This window comes from Dendroctonus ponderosae, unplaced genomic scaffold, assembly GCF_020466585.1.
Source record: "Dendroctonus ponderosae isolate FM_Combo_2020 unplaced genomic scaffold, Dpon_F_20191213v2 Dpon_F_20191213_1, whole genome shotgun sequence".
In the NCBI taxonomy this organism is placed as follows: domain Eukaryota; kingdom Metazoa; phylum Arthropoda; class Insecta; order Coleoptera; family Curculionidae; genus Dendroctonus; species Dendroctonus ponderosae.
In genome coordinates, this window is record NW_026017110.1 from 46,205,140 (window position 1) to 46,221,899 (window position 16,760).

At 38.9% G+C, this 16,760-nt stretch overlaps 1 protein-coding gene across 2 annotated transcripts in view; it reads left to right on the forward strand.

Annotated features, from left to right (window-relative positions):
* LOC109541216 (centaurin-gamma-1A) overlaps positions 1 to 16,760 on the forward strand; it is a 31,993-nt gene that overhangs the window by 5,820 nt on the left and 9,413 nt on the right. Inside the window, exons 1-9 of one of the 2 annotated variants that reach the window (XM_019910014.2) lie at positions 9,685 to 10,078; positions 10,908 to 11,140; positions 13,396 to 13,537; positions 13,594 to 13,728; positions 13,786 to 13,988; positions 15,712 to 15,945; positions 16,002 to 16,175; positions 16,426 to 16,609; positions 16,666 to 16,755. In XM_019910014.2, coding sequence (XP_019765573.2) covers positions 9,853 to 10,078; positions 10,908 to 11,140; positions 13,396 to 13,537; positions 13,594 to 13,728; positions 13,786 to 13,988; positions 15,712 to 15,945; positions 16,002 to 16,175; positions 16,426 to 16,609; positions 16,666 to 16,755 — 1,621 coding nt within the window. In that variant the 5' untranslated portion in view covers positions 9,685 to 9,852. Of the gene's footprint in view, positions 1 to 9,684; positions 10,079 to 10,907; positions 11,141 to 13,395; positions 13,538 to 13,593; positions 13,729 to 13,785; positions 13,989 to 15,711; positions 15,946 to 16,001; positions 16,176 to 16,425; positions 16,610 to 16,665; positions 16,756 to 16,760 lie in introns of those variants that run through there. The other variant, XM_019910015.2, reaches the window with a different exon arrangement.

Sequence of the window (16,760 nt, forward strand, 5' to 3'; positions counted from 1 at the left end):
CAATTAAACATGGAACAATTTCAAAATAATGCTTAATAACAAAGTTGAAATTCGATCTTCAACTGTTAATATCTTCTAGAAATTTGCGAAAAAAATGTTTTCAATATTTTTTTCGTACTCCCCAAGGGAGCCTCTAACACCCCTTAAGAGGAATGACGCCAATTTTGAATCACCTTGTATTTTGAAATTGTTCCATGTTTAATTGGTAGCATATTGGAATACTTAAGCATTCAAAAAGAAAAATTACGATCTTTACTTCAAATTACGAAAATTGTTGATATTAAAAAAGTTGTCTTCTACAATTTGTTGGTGAAAAGTCAATGCGGCAATGATTTTTTTAACGAACAGATATTTATAGGTGGATGGTCCTTGTCAATAATAGCAATAATTTGTCAAACTGTGGCTTACTTTCAAGATCCTTTCACGAATTTGCTGATAGTGATTAGTTCTGAGGAAATGCCAAAATAACAGAGCAGACGCTGTAAGAGCTCACGTCAACAAAGAGCTAAAGGCACTGGAGATTGGTTCTAGGAAGATAGTGGACGACAATGAATGTTTGTGTGCCAGACACAGAGGAACAAGTATTGGACATACATGCATCAGAGCCTTCCAGGGGTACTCAGAGCACAATAACTGACACTTTCCACTTTCCACAGAGCCCAAGGACACATTGAACCAATGGATTACTGGACACCGGTACAAATTGAGCAGGAGTTAATTAACCGAATACGAGAAGCTGCTCGATAAGAGTGGATAACAAGGAGGTTACACAGGCACTAACTTGTTTAGAGTTACTTAATGACTGAAATGTGTGTTTATTTGTATACATAAATTTGAGGTTATGAGGACAATAAGTGACATTTCGAAAAAGGACGGTTCACAGTCAACGAATCCTGTTTAATTTGCCGTTTATCCTTGTCTATTTTATTGTCACTTCCTGTATAATTCCATGCTTACCGGAGTGTTTGATAATTACAAAGCAACAGGTATTTCTGTAATGTTAATTAGGCAGATTACCTTGAAAAACATTGTTGCCGTCTGTTTGATATAGTTTTTTGCAAATTTCTCAGTTTTTAACATCAATTAATTTTTTAAACTATTTTTTTCTGTACTACTAAAACTCCGCCAGACAACACCTCCAGGGGAACGACGCCAATTTTGAATCACCCTGTATATGCGTCCAGGGCTGCGAGCTCGTCATTCGACAAAAAGCCGCCTCGGTCCCCCTTTTTTCGATTTTAATGAAAGGAACTTGAGACAAGTCAACTGATTTGTAAGGACGATTTATATTATCCAGGTGAATTAGGGCGGAGATTATGGGCACACACCTGGTGTCCGATTTCTTTCGAGCTGTAGGTTTTTCGGAAAATATCCATGATAGTTGGGAAAGCGCCAGGCCCGGGCAATCTGGTCGGTAGAGGGTAGGCACAATGGCTCTTAATTAAACCGAGAAGTGTATTTCTTAGACCCCCGATGGCCATCAGTCTCCTACGAGTTCAGATTTAATTTAATTCGGGCCATTCGACTTCGGCCAAACGGGTTCCATTCATCTTCCAGCTGGTCGTTTGGTCATCAAGCCGTTTCGGACGTTTGACACGTGCAAGTCATCGCAAAGAGTTGGTCCATCAAATATTCATCAAGCTGTCGGAGTCGCAAGAGGGCCGAATTCGTAATGGTTGTTTAAATGGTCTCGATTTCTTCCTCTTCCGCAAGCCCAGCATTGAAATGGGGTTGCGATAGATTCTTGAGGGAAGTGAAGTCGCAGGCTGCGCTCGAGGAAATCGAGCCAATGGGGCTGATTTTTGATTGACGTGTCTGTTAAGGGGAATCGTGCGAAAAACATCTTCGGACTTTTCCAACAAACGAACTTTTTACCCGTTAAAGCGATAGTTTCATGAAATTTTAGATCATATTTTAGATCATTAATAATCCATCTGGGCTCCTACTGCTTAATTAGATGTGAAGTGATCAAATTACCCAAAATCAACCATGCACATCTAGCCGTTTGTTCTACCAGTGTGTTTGATTAATTTCCTAATTTAGCTCGCTTTCTAAGCGCCCTTGGGATGTTTCCTGTCGGTCCTTCCACCACATTTCCTGTTTAAGTTGATTTCTGATTGAATGCGTGTACAGTGGCGAAACCGGAACTGAGTCAAAGATCACGAAAAATCGACTATTTTCTTTGCTAAACGAACGGTTGAACTTTAACCAGTTTTGCTGGTGGGAATTTGGCTCATTTAAAAAGTTTCAGCTGGAGTGGAATTTGGACAGTTTTTGATAGGCCTGGGTAGGGATGGGAGAAAAACATCGATGTTTTGCCCACCTCGATGTAATTGGTTCAATGTTTGATATTTTTACCATCGATGTTGGAAATTTAGGACATCGATAAAACATGGATGTTAGATCCTGAAATGAAAACATCGGACATTTGATGTTGATACTAGATAGAAACATTTTCTGCGAATTCTTTGATAGTGCCGATATCAACGATACCGCGGCATAGCGGCCCATTTCCATCTGCACTCGAAAAAAAACCTTTAAAATGTCATAGTAGTAGTAGTAAAATAAAATTATTGCAGTTTAAGTTAATCAATTTGAAATTTGTATGCAACGGCAAACTATCAGAATTTCGATAGTTCGATGTTTCCCTAACATCGATATTATCTTTCGATGTCAACATCGATGGATACCATCGCCGCTCCCTGACTTAATGAGTTATAACTCGTGGCCGATGAAGGAATTTTAACATCTAACAAAAAAGCCATCAACATATTGCTTTTGCGCAAGCGAAGCAATCGTCTGCTTAAAACTTGGTCTAAAATGAGAAAATCCGAAAATTTTGAAGAAACTTAAAACATTTTCATAGCGATGAGGGTGACGAGTTTTCCAAATATTGATCAAATGCTTTTGCTTCCTCTGGTCGTTTTTTGAGAAAACCTAAATTTTACCGAAAAAAACACCCGGACTGAAAACACCCTGAATGAGTTATAACTCGTGGCCGATGAAGGAGTTTTAACATCTAATAAACAAGGCATCAACAGATTGCTTTTGTGGATACGATTGCTTGAGACTATTTGGTCTAAAACGGGAAAATCCGGAAATTTTGAAGAAAATTAAGAAAATTTTAGAGCAATGTGGGTGATGAGTTTTCCAAATATTAATTAAATGCTTTTGCTTTCTCTGGTCGTTGTTTGAGAAAACCTAAATTTTACCGAAAAAAACACAAGATAACTTTGTTTCGATTTTGTCCCAAATTCAAAGGTAAAATGGGTATTCAAAAAAGACGATAAAGACGACGACTTTTCTAGTAAAATCCATCTTTTAACTTTTTTGCATAAAAAACTCTCAGTTTACAATTATTTCACAGTAAAACGTTAGGAAAAAAACGCGTTGTTCTGTTTAGAGAAAGTTTTGTTTAGAAATATTGACCTAAGTGAAAAAACCGGAATTTAAATAAACCGAATCATTCACAGCGACAAAAGTGACGAGTTTTCCGAATAATTGATTATAAACTATCACTTGTTCTGTTCGGGCACATATTTTTGGAAAAAAATCCAGGAAAAATTATTTGGGTTTTGACCAAATTTCGAAGCTGCAAAAGGTTCCAGAAAAAAAATTACAAAGCTGTTCAGGAGCCGAGTATCTTTAATTTTTACAGAAAATTCCTGAAGATTGTCGGTATTTTAAGTAAAACTAAAAATAATACGTTTTTTTGCGTAGAAAGAATTGCTTAATAGAAACTGCTAAAAGTGGAATGTCCTGGAATTTTAAAGAAACTTGAAAAATCATCAGAGCGATGAAGGTCGGGAATTTTCTAAATAATTTTTTGGAAAATATTGTGAATATTTAGAAAATTGATCGTTTAGAAAACCGAGTAACTTTGCTTAAACTGGAAAATTCTGAAATTTTTAAGAAATGTTAAAAATATTATTGACAAATGGCCCTTAAAATAAATTTAAAAACAAGTGAAAAAAGTCATCAACATTTTCCCAGCAACGGAACGCCGGTGCGTTGGGTTGGCGCTCCAAGCCATTTGCGTTGCACTGCGCCAACTCCTAAAAATTTATTGAGTTACGCAGGCCTAGACTGAAGTTGTGACCGCAATTTGGCTTCGTTTGAATTTTCAACAAATTTTTCTAAAACTAATTACGGACTCTTAGGAGGAAATCGTCCTGTAAAACCCTTAAAAGTTCAATTTTTATTAAAACTATGCCCGTTCGGAGAAACTTTCAAGCCTGCGACTGCACTGCATAATTTGGAATTTGCAACGAATTTTTCTAAAGTAATTGCAGAAAAAACTAGTCAAGCTAAGGGGCTGATTGCTGCACCTTTCTTAGGGGAAAATCGTTCTCATTTATATTTCGTACATTTTTTTGGGAAATTTGTGCGCGTTTTGTGAAACTCAAATATGGGACTACAATTGCGTAACTTGACTTCCAGTGAATTTACATCGAATTTTCTGAAATTAATTTGCGGAAAACCACTTAACCTATGGAGCTCATTTTCGCTCTATTTTGAGGACAAAACCTTCATCTAGACTTACTGAAAGTTTGGAACATAAAGTTACTATTATTAGAAAAAACTACATTATTGAAATTGTCAAAGGTTTGCATGAATGTACAGGGTGATAAAGGTTTTGCCCAATTTAATACCCCGAACTTTTTGCGGTTGGCCACTGAAGTCAGAAGCCTTTGTTTAATTTCCAGTTCAATTTTATTTTCTCTGCATTTTTTCGTTTTTGCCACAGTTTTCCTGTTATTTGCAAAATATGTAATGTCTTTAATATCACTGCCTTCTTTCATGTTCTCGCTTAATAATCGGCTCACCCTGTTTCATCCAAGGCGAATTACACAGTTTTTTAGTTGATTTGGGTCGTGTCGAAATCAAGTCGACTTTAACCAAAGAATGTCTTCATTATCTCACCTAGAACCGGTGGATCTGCCCCAGTAGGCGGTCGAGCGGATTAACCCGCCTTAATCTGGCAGATGCTCGATTTCTTGCCATATTTACCAACTTCTTTTGATACCGATAAGGCTTATTATCGTCGCATGATCGGGGTTCGGAAATTCGAGGGATCCGGAGCAATCGGAAATTCATTCATTACAAATAATAATGAAAATAAAAATAAAAAACGAACGCCCCAAGTTTGAGCTTTTACGACTGCGTCTTGTCATCGAATACAAAAGCGCCCCATTTCCCTTCGCTTGCTCGCATCCCTCTCTATTGTCCATAACAAGGCATCCAGCTTCTTCCTATTGAGCGGTAAACAGTTCCGATGCTTAGATGGGAAAGTTACGATGACATGAGCCGTTTTCGGGGCCTTTAGGAATTTTTATGATTTAACACACATTTTATGCAAGATTGCAGCGAAATCCCGGCTTTATGTAAGCGACCGTTACGCTTTCCTGCTTCTTCGGTTACATGACGATTTCGGGTCCTAAAACCAAAACAATGACTAGCGAAAGTTACTGGAGCTTGTCGCCTGTTACTCTGCCAAGTCCCCAAGTCCACCCCATTTTTTTTTTAATATTTCCGCAACCAAATCGCAGATTAAGCGGTAAATCTCCCTTTTAATCGATGATTTTCTAGCACCCCATTAGTCTCAAAATGCAGGTAGATTAGCGTGTTCTTTTGCTTCAAGTCATCAATCTTTTCGGCAGCTTTCCAAGCCACAAGTCAGGATCATTAGAGGTTCATAATACCAGAAAATCGCAGTTCCAGCTGTGGTTTGAGTGGTTTTATTGCGTTGAATGTTTTGTGAGTGTAAAGTGCGACCTTTGGCTTTTAAATAGAAGTTTGACCATCAGCATTGGTTATTCACTGGTTTTGTTCACCAAAACTCTATGGCTGTTTTTCGAACTAATCTTAGACATTTAGGTGGTAAATCACCGTAGAAAACCAACAGGCATGATCAATGAGGTATGTCGCAACTCAGCTCAAGCTGTCTGGTTTTGGCGTGGAAAAGTTGACAACGTGCGCACGTTGCTCCGCGGAAAGCCGGGAAATTTGCAGTTTTTTTCCGGTTTAGAGCCCCAATTTGGACATTTTCGTTAAATAAATCATTCGGGAACCGTTTTGTGCTAATTGTGCCTTCAGCTGTAGTAAATTTTGACGTTTACTGTCATATCTGGAAGTCGCCGGTTTTTCGCGGTTTTGAGCCATACAGTGTAGATTTTCCAATAAAGCGACTATGCCAGAACAGTTTCCGGCCAACGTTTCCTTTAGCCTAGTGATTTTATGCGTCAAAACTGAGTTTTGAAAACTTCGGACGATTTGAGATTAGTTGTCAGTGCAGTTGACAATGGCGACACCAACGAGAAAGGACACCTAGAGTGAGCTGTTTATTTTAATTAAAATTCCCCATTCATAAGTCATAACTTTTGCAATATAATTCGGAATCTCTGTGTAATTGTGCGTCATATACTTACAGGGCGATTCTCTGCCAAGGGCAATTATAAACTTCTAATGGTCTTGAGACGACAATTATTAAGACATGTTACCATCCTGATAACAAAATTTTCAAATAAGTTTAATATAGTCTTAGATAAAGTGCTGCGTTTCCAATTGCCAAAGTGCAGTTGATTGATTTCCAGTAAAACGTCCGTTCCACAAGTTCAAGATCAACAGGTAAAGCTCTGGACAGCTGGGATTCGGTGCCGTGCTTTTCTAAACGATACAAATGCCCCTTTTTGTTGTTTCGCTCATTGTTACCACTTTCCTGTTCCCTTTGGCTTTTTATTATGTTTTTGGCCGTCGTTGCCTCTGGATAATATTTCGGCAAACTTGCTGCCTAAATTATAATGGGCTTATTTCCAGTTCCAGTGGCGCACTCTTCAGCTCCTCGACCCGCAAAGATGCTCCTTGCCATGTTTCAGAACCTGTTCAGAATGTTTTTAGCTTTTTTTACTCATAATTTATGGCTTTAATGTGTATTATTCAACATGCTCAATGGTACCTAGTACGGTTGGAAAATGATTGGGAAATTTTGTCTAGAAGTTTTTCGTGGCTGACGCCACTGTGAAGGTTTAGAAGAGTTCTCATGCAAGTCCTTACTCAACTTGGGGCCCGATTGCATTATCATATTCTTGACATGCTTGCAAGGGCAAATTTAAACGCCATATATTTAGCGTTAGGGGCTGGTGTTGTGGTTTACTCCTTAAACTGCTTCCACCTTCTTCTCCTCCTTCTTCAAGCATTGACCTGACGCAGCAAATTCAAGGTTCGAGGCGATTTCTTAAGAGGAACCCAATAAGTGTGGGCAGTGAATCGGAACCACACGGTTTCGGTTTTGTTTTACTGTTTTTTGCCAACCAACCAACAACCTTCTGGTCGATGGAAACAGTTAGCCGTTAGTTAGTTTTAGGTCTTGATGATTTGGTCAAGAAACGTTCATTATTTCCGTACGGATTGGGACAACCCCTCTGTTTTGATTTCAATCACGATTGTAACCGATCCGCTTAAGTAGCTTTTAGACTGATAAGCATCGGCCAGGTTACAGGTTTATAAAGCAACATCTGCGTGTTTTGGGGGCTGAAATATGCAAATCCTTTGCAGCCCCTAAAGGACACCACATCTAAAGACAAAGGGAACGTTTATTTGGGGCCACGTAATTGAGTAATAAGTGCCCTTGCTGAAAAGTCTCGCCCGACACGTGACCAATTTGATTCATTGCCATCATTAACCGAAGATTTTATGCATGCAAACGTACCAACAACATATGTCGGACGTAATTTGCGCGACTGGAACGCTCGTTGACCAGATGTGGAACCAGCAAAAAATTTTAGGTTTGCGTGATTGATTTATTTTTAAAAGTTTTCAAACCACCACAGTAGGTATAAACGCTAAAATTGACACTTTTGGTCAACAATAGCACAGCCTCTGTTCTAAGAAGCAATTCAACATCTCCCAACTCGAAGTTTCCCCCACGATTTTCTTAATCTTTGCCTAGAGAGGCAATTACGCGCCCCCCAGCTAAAACAGCCCCATAAGTCTGAGTCATTCGCTAAGGCGAATCTATCTCCACCCTTGAATTGGCGAAATCCATTAGAAATGAGCAAGTTGTGTCATAGAGTGAAGTAAAAACAGGGTAAAAAGTTGAAAATTTCGAACGCAGCACTTGGGCTTTTAGAACAAAGAGGTTTCATTTTAAAGTATCAGGGTTTTCAATTGGAATTATTGAGTATTATATTTTTTCTTTCCTGGGTGTCGGTCAAAATGTGAAATAAAAATGTTCATATCGTTTATTTCATATTTTTACGTTTCGGCGAGACAACAGCGCCAACATCAGATTTAAAATTCAAAACAAACCCATAATTGGGAAACATTAGATTCATTTTAGGCTTGGCTGTCTTCAAAACATCATCTTCACATTTGTTTTTGCACTCAAGAATAAAAATTATTGAATATTTATGCTTTAAGGCCGTTGTATCGTAAGCGCGAGTGGCATGCATCTTCAGATGTCTTTAGGCCGAAAAATTACAATCGACACTGAAAAAACACTGTTTTTCTTGTGCCAACGTCCGGTTGCGAATGATTTGGCCGAAAAACTCCTGCTTGCGGATCGTCAGCAAGAAATTATACGTTGGTCCAAGAAAAATACAGCATTTCAATGTCTAGTGAAATATTTCGATCTAAACACATCTGAAAATGCGTGCCAATCGTATTTGCGACACGTCAGTAAAAATTATTTCTAGGACGGCCTAAAAGTGCGAAAACCTTATTAGTTTCATCTTTATGTTTTTCGGGCTTTGAGGCCAGTCGTCGTAAAGAATTGCTTCCTGATGTTTCACAAGAACGATTGGCATGCATTTTCAGATGTGTTTAGGCGGAAAAATTGCACTAGAGACTGAAAAAAACTGTTTTTTTTGTGCCAACGTACGGTTTCTAATGTTTTGGCCGAAAAACTCGTGCTTGCGAATTGTCAACAAGAAATTATACGTTGGTCCAAGAAAAATAGTACTTTGCAATGTCTAGTGAAATCTTTCGATCTAAACACATCTGAAAATGCGTGCCAATCGTGCTAGCGACACGTCAGGAAAAATTCTTTCCAGGACGTCCTAAAAGTGCGAAAACCTTATTAGTTTCGTCTTTATGTTTTTGGGGCTTTGAGGCCAGTCGTCATAAAGAATTTCTTCCTGATGTTTCGCAAGCACCATTGGCATGCATTTTCCGAGGTATTTCGGCCAAAAGTTTACGTTTAAAAAGGTAGTTTTTCGGGCTAAAAAAAGTGTTTCTTCCCTGCCGTCGCGAAAAACCAAGAAGAAATTATTTAACTCAGCGACCAAAAATCCCGAAAAAACTCATAAGTTTCAAGCAGTAGCTGCGAATGTCTATGAATCTTCCGTTGACTAGATCAAGACATTTTTGTGTCCCATTTTCAACGATTTTCAGAATAAGTATACGGCTCAGGTAAAAAAGTTTTCGGACCTAAACTCATTTTTTTAAAGCGAGCACCCTTTATATTTTATACATACACATACAGCAATCATTATACAGAAACTTTTGCATGAAGCATTTTTCTGTATCTCTTTTAACTGAGAAAATATATGGTGATTTTAAAATTGTCAATTTTTTTATTTTACCGCTTTAAATTTGGCATAAATAAAGCACATGAGTGTGACTCGAAAATAGGACACCCTGTATATTGGAGCGTTTCTTGCGTGCGCATTGTGAAAAAACCACGCGCTCCATTAGTATTCAGTAATCGGAAGGGAAACCTGTCGGATTGAAGACCGTTTTCGGTTTTTCGCATTCGCTGGCGCGACGTCGGTCCGTTCGTAACTAACTGGTGGGCGAGTGTGTGAAAACATCGCAAAAAATGTGCAATTTAGTGAAGGAAAAGTGCGAGTGAAAATGGTGGATATTCGGAGCGAGTGGGCGCCCACCCCGACTCCGAAGAAATCGAAAGGTATTTCGATGAGCGCCGTGAAGAATTGGCTGATGATGTCCGATTCGAAGAAACCGGAAGAAGCGGGCAAGTTTCAGAAGATGCCCGAAAGCTTTTTGAGGAGCTTGAGGAGGCGCTCGTTGCGCCTCAAGAGGAGCAAGAGCTTCGCGCTGCCAGATAAAAGGAAAAGTGGTGAGTGTCTAAATTAACTGCAGTCTGGAGGTGGATGGTGCTGTTGTGACCCACTTGGGGTTTCGCCAACTGAAAATAATTAGGAAAACAACGCTGATGCCGCCAAGTGTTTACATCTGTAGAATCGCGAAGTGCGTTATTGCAAAACGTTTTGCAGGACGTTTTGTGTGGGCCTTCCGACATATGGCCCGCATATAAAGAGAAAAACCGCTAACATGCAGATGTTGATTGCTGTTTTATTTACGAACCTAATATGGTAAATTAGATTATTTTTTTCCTTCACACTGAAGCACCAACAACGTTCCAAATTGTTTATAACATTGTTAATTGCGAAAACAACAAACATGCTGATGGATCAGCACTATGATGTAAAGTATGTTCAGTGGCCTGTTTAATCGTATCTAACTATGTCGCAAATCGGCATTTTTGCGCGAAAAAAATATGCCGGTTTGAAAGTAAACAAATGAAGAAAGTGGGCTGCATCGTTAATAGAACCAGCCTACTTCATATATTGATTCGCATTTTGCCGCTTCGGCCCTTTAAAAGAAAGGGTTTATTCTAAGTGACAAACGATCGAATTTCCCATTTCCTGGCAAGCCGTTAAGTCATTGGTAAAGCTAAACGTTTCGGAAATGGGCGCAGCGCCCTAAGTCAGGTCGGAACTATTTGCTCTAAATTTCCTTCGGTCTATTCAAATCGGCACAGCGGGCAGCTGCAGGTATCATCTGTTGCACAAGAAAGATCCCGGTTCGCTCAGCGGGGGCTCGGTTTTAATACAATCATCAATGAATTTATTCGCGGATTAATGTCGGGTTTCGATCTGTTTCAGATTCGTTTGTCAATTCGCAAGAATGGACTCTATCGAGGGCAGTACCCGATCTGCGGTTGGGCATCGTGGGTTCCTTGAGTTCCGGCAAGTCGGCGTTGGTGCACCGCTACTTGACCGGTTCCTACATGCAGGAGGAATCGCCCGAAGGAGGCCGATTCAAAAAGGAGATCCTGGTGGAGAACCAAAGCTACTTGCTGCTGATTAGGGATGAAGGCGGACCGCCAGAGCTCCAGGTACCGACATGTTTTTACTTTTTAGTACGCATCCACCAAAACGCGCAGAGGTAGAATTTCATATTTTGTGGCGCATCCGCCAAATAATCCATTAAAGCATCAAGCCATTGCACAGTGGTCCAAGTGCCCAAGTCCAGAAATGTAGATTTTTAAGAGACAAGAAAGGCGGCTTTAGGCGAGAAATATTTTTGCCTATGATTTAATCTGCTGAAATATTGTGTTTGAGTTTTGACTAAATTGTGGACTTTTCACATAGATATTTCTCAGTAATTTGACAATATTTTATGCCAAAATAAAATTTTTACTATTTTTGATGCATTGTGGATGCTTCCCACAAAAGAGCACAATTATCCAGGGAACACTCCTTTGGATGTTCCTTGTTCATTAGTCTTAAAGATCGGCGATTGTTTAGCCATGAGGCTCTAAAGCCATGTTCCTTCTGTTGGCTGCATAATGCATTCCGCTGCATCCAGTATCGATTTTTTTGCGAACAAAGAGGCGCACATGGGTCGTATGTAATGCCCGTAACAAGCGAATGCAACTGGGATGGAGCGAATTCGAGGACTTGATTGTGCATGCAAGGAACGAAGGCTTTGATTGGAAAAGGGATGGAAGCGGCAGTTGTAAGGGCCAGTGGTGTCTGAGTGTTTGTGTTTTTGTTCCAAAAAGTTCGCGAATTTCTCGCGTTTCAAACGGGTGTTTTGTGAGAAAATGAGCGTGACAGGGTGAGTTGCTAGTAGTGGGTTTCACTTTTCCTAAATTGCCAATAAATATTGTCTGCACTTTCTCCATAAAAACTTCTCGATGTAAACATCATCAGTCAATCAATAGCGTAAGCACTTTCCTTTGCCTTTAGGCGCTTCGCTGATGCTTTTGTTGGGAACAATTCTTCGTTCAAATCGAAGGAAAAGCCAATTCAACTGGTTTAATCTTGCAATTGCGACATGCAATAGAGTTGTTTCCTTTGACTGTACTGGATAATACAGAAATTCGTCTTGAACTTTCGACTGCAATTGTGAAACGTGAACGTTTTTAAATGAAATTACTAGATATTATAATGCAAACACAGATATATTTAGAATTTTTTGTTTACCGAACAAAGATTATAAAGATTGATAAATATTAAGTAACTTTTACTTTTCTTTACTTAGGCAAATTTCATATTTTCTGACACAATTTGATATCTGATTATTGTATTTTGCATTTTAAAATATGCAAAACTTTTTGAACCGTAACTCTTCCGTGTAATTAGTAATAAAAACGTTTCCCATATGGTGCGATCTTAAGTAGACACACTGAATATTAGGCCTGGGTAACTCAGTGAATTTTTAGGTGTTTTAGCAGTGCTGCGCAAATGGCTTTGTGCGCCAACCCAACGCACCGGCGCAGTAACTCAGTTCCGTTGCTGGGAAAATGTTGATTGCCTCTTTTACTTGTTTTTAGATTTATATTTTTTCTACGCAAAAATCGCATTACTATTTAGTTAAAATACTGAGAATCTTCAGATATTTTCTGTTAAAAATTATAAGATATATTTTATTGGAGCACTCGCTTCATTTCCCCGAACTGAAAAAGCGAAAGTTTATAATCAATTATTTAGAAAACTTTTGGAAACTCGAATTTCTTCACTTTTAGGTCAATATTTCTAAACAACACTGTCTCTAAACAGCAAAATGGCGTTTTCCCTAACGGTTTACTGTAAAATAATGGCAAACTGAATATTTTATCCAAAAAATTAAGAGATCGATTTTACAAGAAAACTCGTCGACTTTCTTTGGCCTCAGTTCTGTTGCTGGGAAAATATAGATTACTTTTTTTTAGTTGTTTGAACAAAGTAGTAAAACGTTACTCAGAAAAAATTTTAATGACCCTTTTTTAGATTAGACCCTTCCAGTCTCGGGTCTCGTAACGCTTTAATAAATCATGAACCGACGAGTTATAACTCGTTAACTCAGCGAGCGGCAACAACTCAATAGCGCAACTCAACACAATGTTACCCAGGCCTACTGAATATACTCCGAATAACAGTGTATTTTAAAATTATGTTTATGGGACCTCAACTTACAACATGCTTTTTTTAACAGTTTAACATTTTTCGGTCGTACAGTTTTAGTTATGGGTTAGTTGAACAGAGTTTTTCAGATATTTTGTATCTGAAGTACGGAACGTCGCCTTTTCCTACTGCGACCTGTTTCTGCTTTTGTAGTCCTTTAGTATTATTATGTGAATTACCGATATACTTTTTGTCTATCTAGTTCACGGCCTGGGTGGATGCAGTCATTTTCGTCTTCAGCTTGGAGAACGAGTCGTCATTTAGTGCAATCTACAACTATTACACGAAAATGTCCCACTATCGCAATGCTGCGGAGATTCCACTGATCCTCGTTGGTACGCAAGGTGAGCTTTGAGTGCACACATTTAGTGCGTTTTGTGATAAATCATCGATGTTTCAGATGCGATTAGCGAGAACAATCCACGAGTAATTGATGACTCGAGGGCCCGGAAACTGGCCAACGATCTCAAGCGCTGCTCCTACTACGAAACCTGTGCCACTTACGGATTGAATGTGGAGCGCGTTTTTCAGGACGGTGAGATTTTTCCGCATTATCAGTAGTTGGTGGCTGAACAGCAGCTTTGGGTTGTAGCCTGCCAAAAAATTGTCCAGCAACGTTTGGCTCAATCAACCGTTTGTCTCACGCCGACCAATTCGCGTCCATCCACCCCCAACAGCCACTACCATCCAGCTGCCGTGCAGCGCCATCTTCAACCCAATAACGGCATCGTGCAAATGGATCGGCAATCCTCTTTACACATGTCGCCGGGCCATCACACCCTGCCTCACAACAAGGTGAGCTTGGAATTAATTATATACAGGGCGGTCTTTAACTAATGTGACAAATTGTGTAGGCAAAAATATTGCGATTTAAGCAAATTTGTCTTAACCGAAAGCTAATAGTTTCCGAGATACAGGGTGTCAAAATGAACATAAAACTCCTTGTTTTTAAACAGATTCTTAATCAGTTTTACTATTAATAAAAAATCTCTTTGGGAGTTATACAGGGTGAGTTTTTTTCGATGACTTGTACAGGGATCTTCGGAGCTAGAGCAGTTACGAAGAAGGTCAAATGGACAGTGTATTGTAGTTTTGAATGATCCACTCCAAACCAATTTTATTTTTCTAAAATTTGACAGCTGTCAAGATATATTTGGGAAAAACTTATTTATGGTAAATTTTTAAATTACTCATACTTCCGTTGATATTAATTTGACAGGAAAACATTAAATCGAAAACTTGTTGGAAATTGAATCCCAAACAAAATGACATAAGACATTTCTCCAAAATAACTGTCATTTTTGACATATGACACAAATTTGAGTTTTTTTAAATGGCAACCATACTTGATTATTGCTTTACCGAATAGAGCATTTTATGACGATTCTGTAAGATACCACATCGTTATGATTGTTTCGAAAATAAAGTGTGTGAACAATTTACACTTATTCAATTTAGTTGATCTAAGTTAGTCATGGAAAATAGTATAAGACAGCATTGTTTCCATAGCAACAAATAATAACAAACATGCACGTAACATTTCCTGGGGCTTGGATTGGATGAAACGGCCCTATTTTATGGCCACTTCGATGACCGGATCTTTGACCTTTGGATTTCTTTTTATGGGGAGCCGTAAAAACTCAGTTGACAAAAACAAATATTCTAATTTAAATGCACTTAAAGAAGCTGTTGTTAGAGCATTTGAAAATATTGATGATCGATACGCAAGAAAAGCAACTTATTCAGTTTTAAAGCGTTGCAATGATTGCATTGATAATAATGGTGGACTTTTTGGAAATGTTTTACAATAAAAATTAAATTTTCTATAGTTAAATTTTAATTATTAATGGCATGATTTTATTTTTATAATTAACACTTTAAATGAGCAGCCGGCTTAGTTAAAATAAAGTCATTGCCAACTTTAACGTAGTTGTCGAAAACAATGCTGTAAGTCTTATACTATTTTCCATAGATAACTTGTCAACTAAATTGAAAAAGTATAAATTGTTCGCAGGCACTTTATTTTCGAAACAATCATAACGATGTGGTATCTTACAGAATCGTCATAAAATGCTTTATTCGGTAAGGCAATAATCAAGTATGGTTGCCGTTAAAAAAAATCAAATTTGTGTCATATGTCAAAAATGACAGTTATTTTGGAGAAATGTCTTATGCCATTTTGTTTGGAATTCAATTTACTACAAGTTTTCGATTTAATGTTTTCCTGTCAAATTAATATCAACGGAAGAATGAGTAATTTAAAAATTTACCATAAATAAGTTTTTCCCAAATATATCTTGACAGCTGTCAAATTTTAGGAAAATTAAATTGATTTCGAGTAGAGTAATCAAAGCTACAATTCTTTGTCCATTTGACCTTCTTTGTAACGGCTCTAGTTCCGAACATCCCTGTACTAGTCATGAAAAAAACTCACCCTGTATGAGTGTATAACATAAACGAACGTTTGTGTAGTAACACGTGGTAAATAAGAGTTTAATTATTTTTGCCCAATTTCCAGGAATCGCAGGTGATACAAGAGCTGCGCCAACACATAGTACAAAAGCCGACACATCAGACCAGCTCGCCATCGGACAGGGACAGCAACAGCTACAAATCGGGCGAGGAAGAGAGAAAATGGAACTCGTCGTCCACCCTAGCCAGCATCAATTCGTCTCAAGGAGTTTTGGCTGTGACCACCGAGAACAATAACGTTGCCAAGTTTGCGGCTCCTCATTCGTTGGATAATCTCCAAGTGAGTGAAAGCGGGAACGAATCGGGGCTCTTGATTGGCCGTTTTTCTCTGCTCAGATTGCTCAACAGCAGAACACTGCAAAGGAACTGAAGGATTTGCCCACGCCCAACTCAACGCCCACCACGTCGCGGAAGAATAGGAGGCGATCGAATCTGTTCACCCCGTCAAAGAATGACAAGCACAAAAATGGGGGTGATTTTGGCAGTGGGCGCGCCATTCCTCTGAAGCAGGTGGGTTTTTTCGGTTTTCATTAGCGCAATGAGAATAGTGCCAATAAATGTGTTGAATCTGTGATAGCCAAAATTAGTCGAAATTTGACCGAGTAACGTATTTTTTGTCAAGCAGTTACGATAGTCAATTTTGGTTTCCGCCATTCAGTTTAGCATCTTTAGTCTTCAGCACATCGACTTGAGTTCCGAGTTAGAAAGGGAGTTTCGGCAAATGATGAATTGTGAAGTTATTCAATGTTGTTTTTTCCAGGGTTACCTGTACAAAAAGTCCAGCAAACCTCTAAACAAAGAATGGAAGAAGAAATACGTGACGCTATGTGATGATGGCAGGTTGACCTATCACCCGAGCCTGCACGACTACATGGACGACGTGCATGGAAAGGAAATCTCTTTACAGTATGTGACTGTTAAAGTGCCCGGTCAGAAGCCACGCGGTAAGCCACCAAGGACAATTCAAGCAAACTGGCGATTATTCAAACGATTTTTGCAGGTTCTAAGTCAATTGTCACCGTGTCCAGTCAGGGCTACGGCGGCTGCAGTTCTGCTCTGCATGAGAACCTCGGCAGTTTATCACTACTGAGTGAG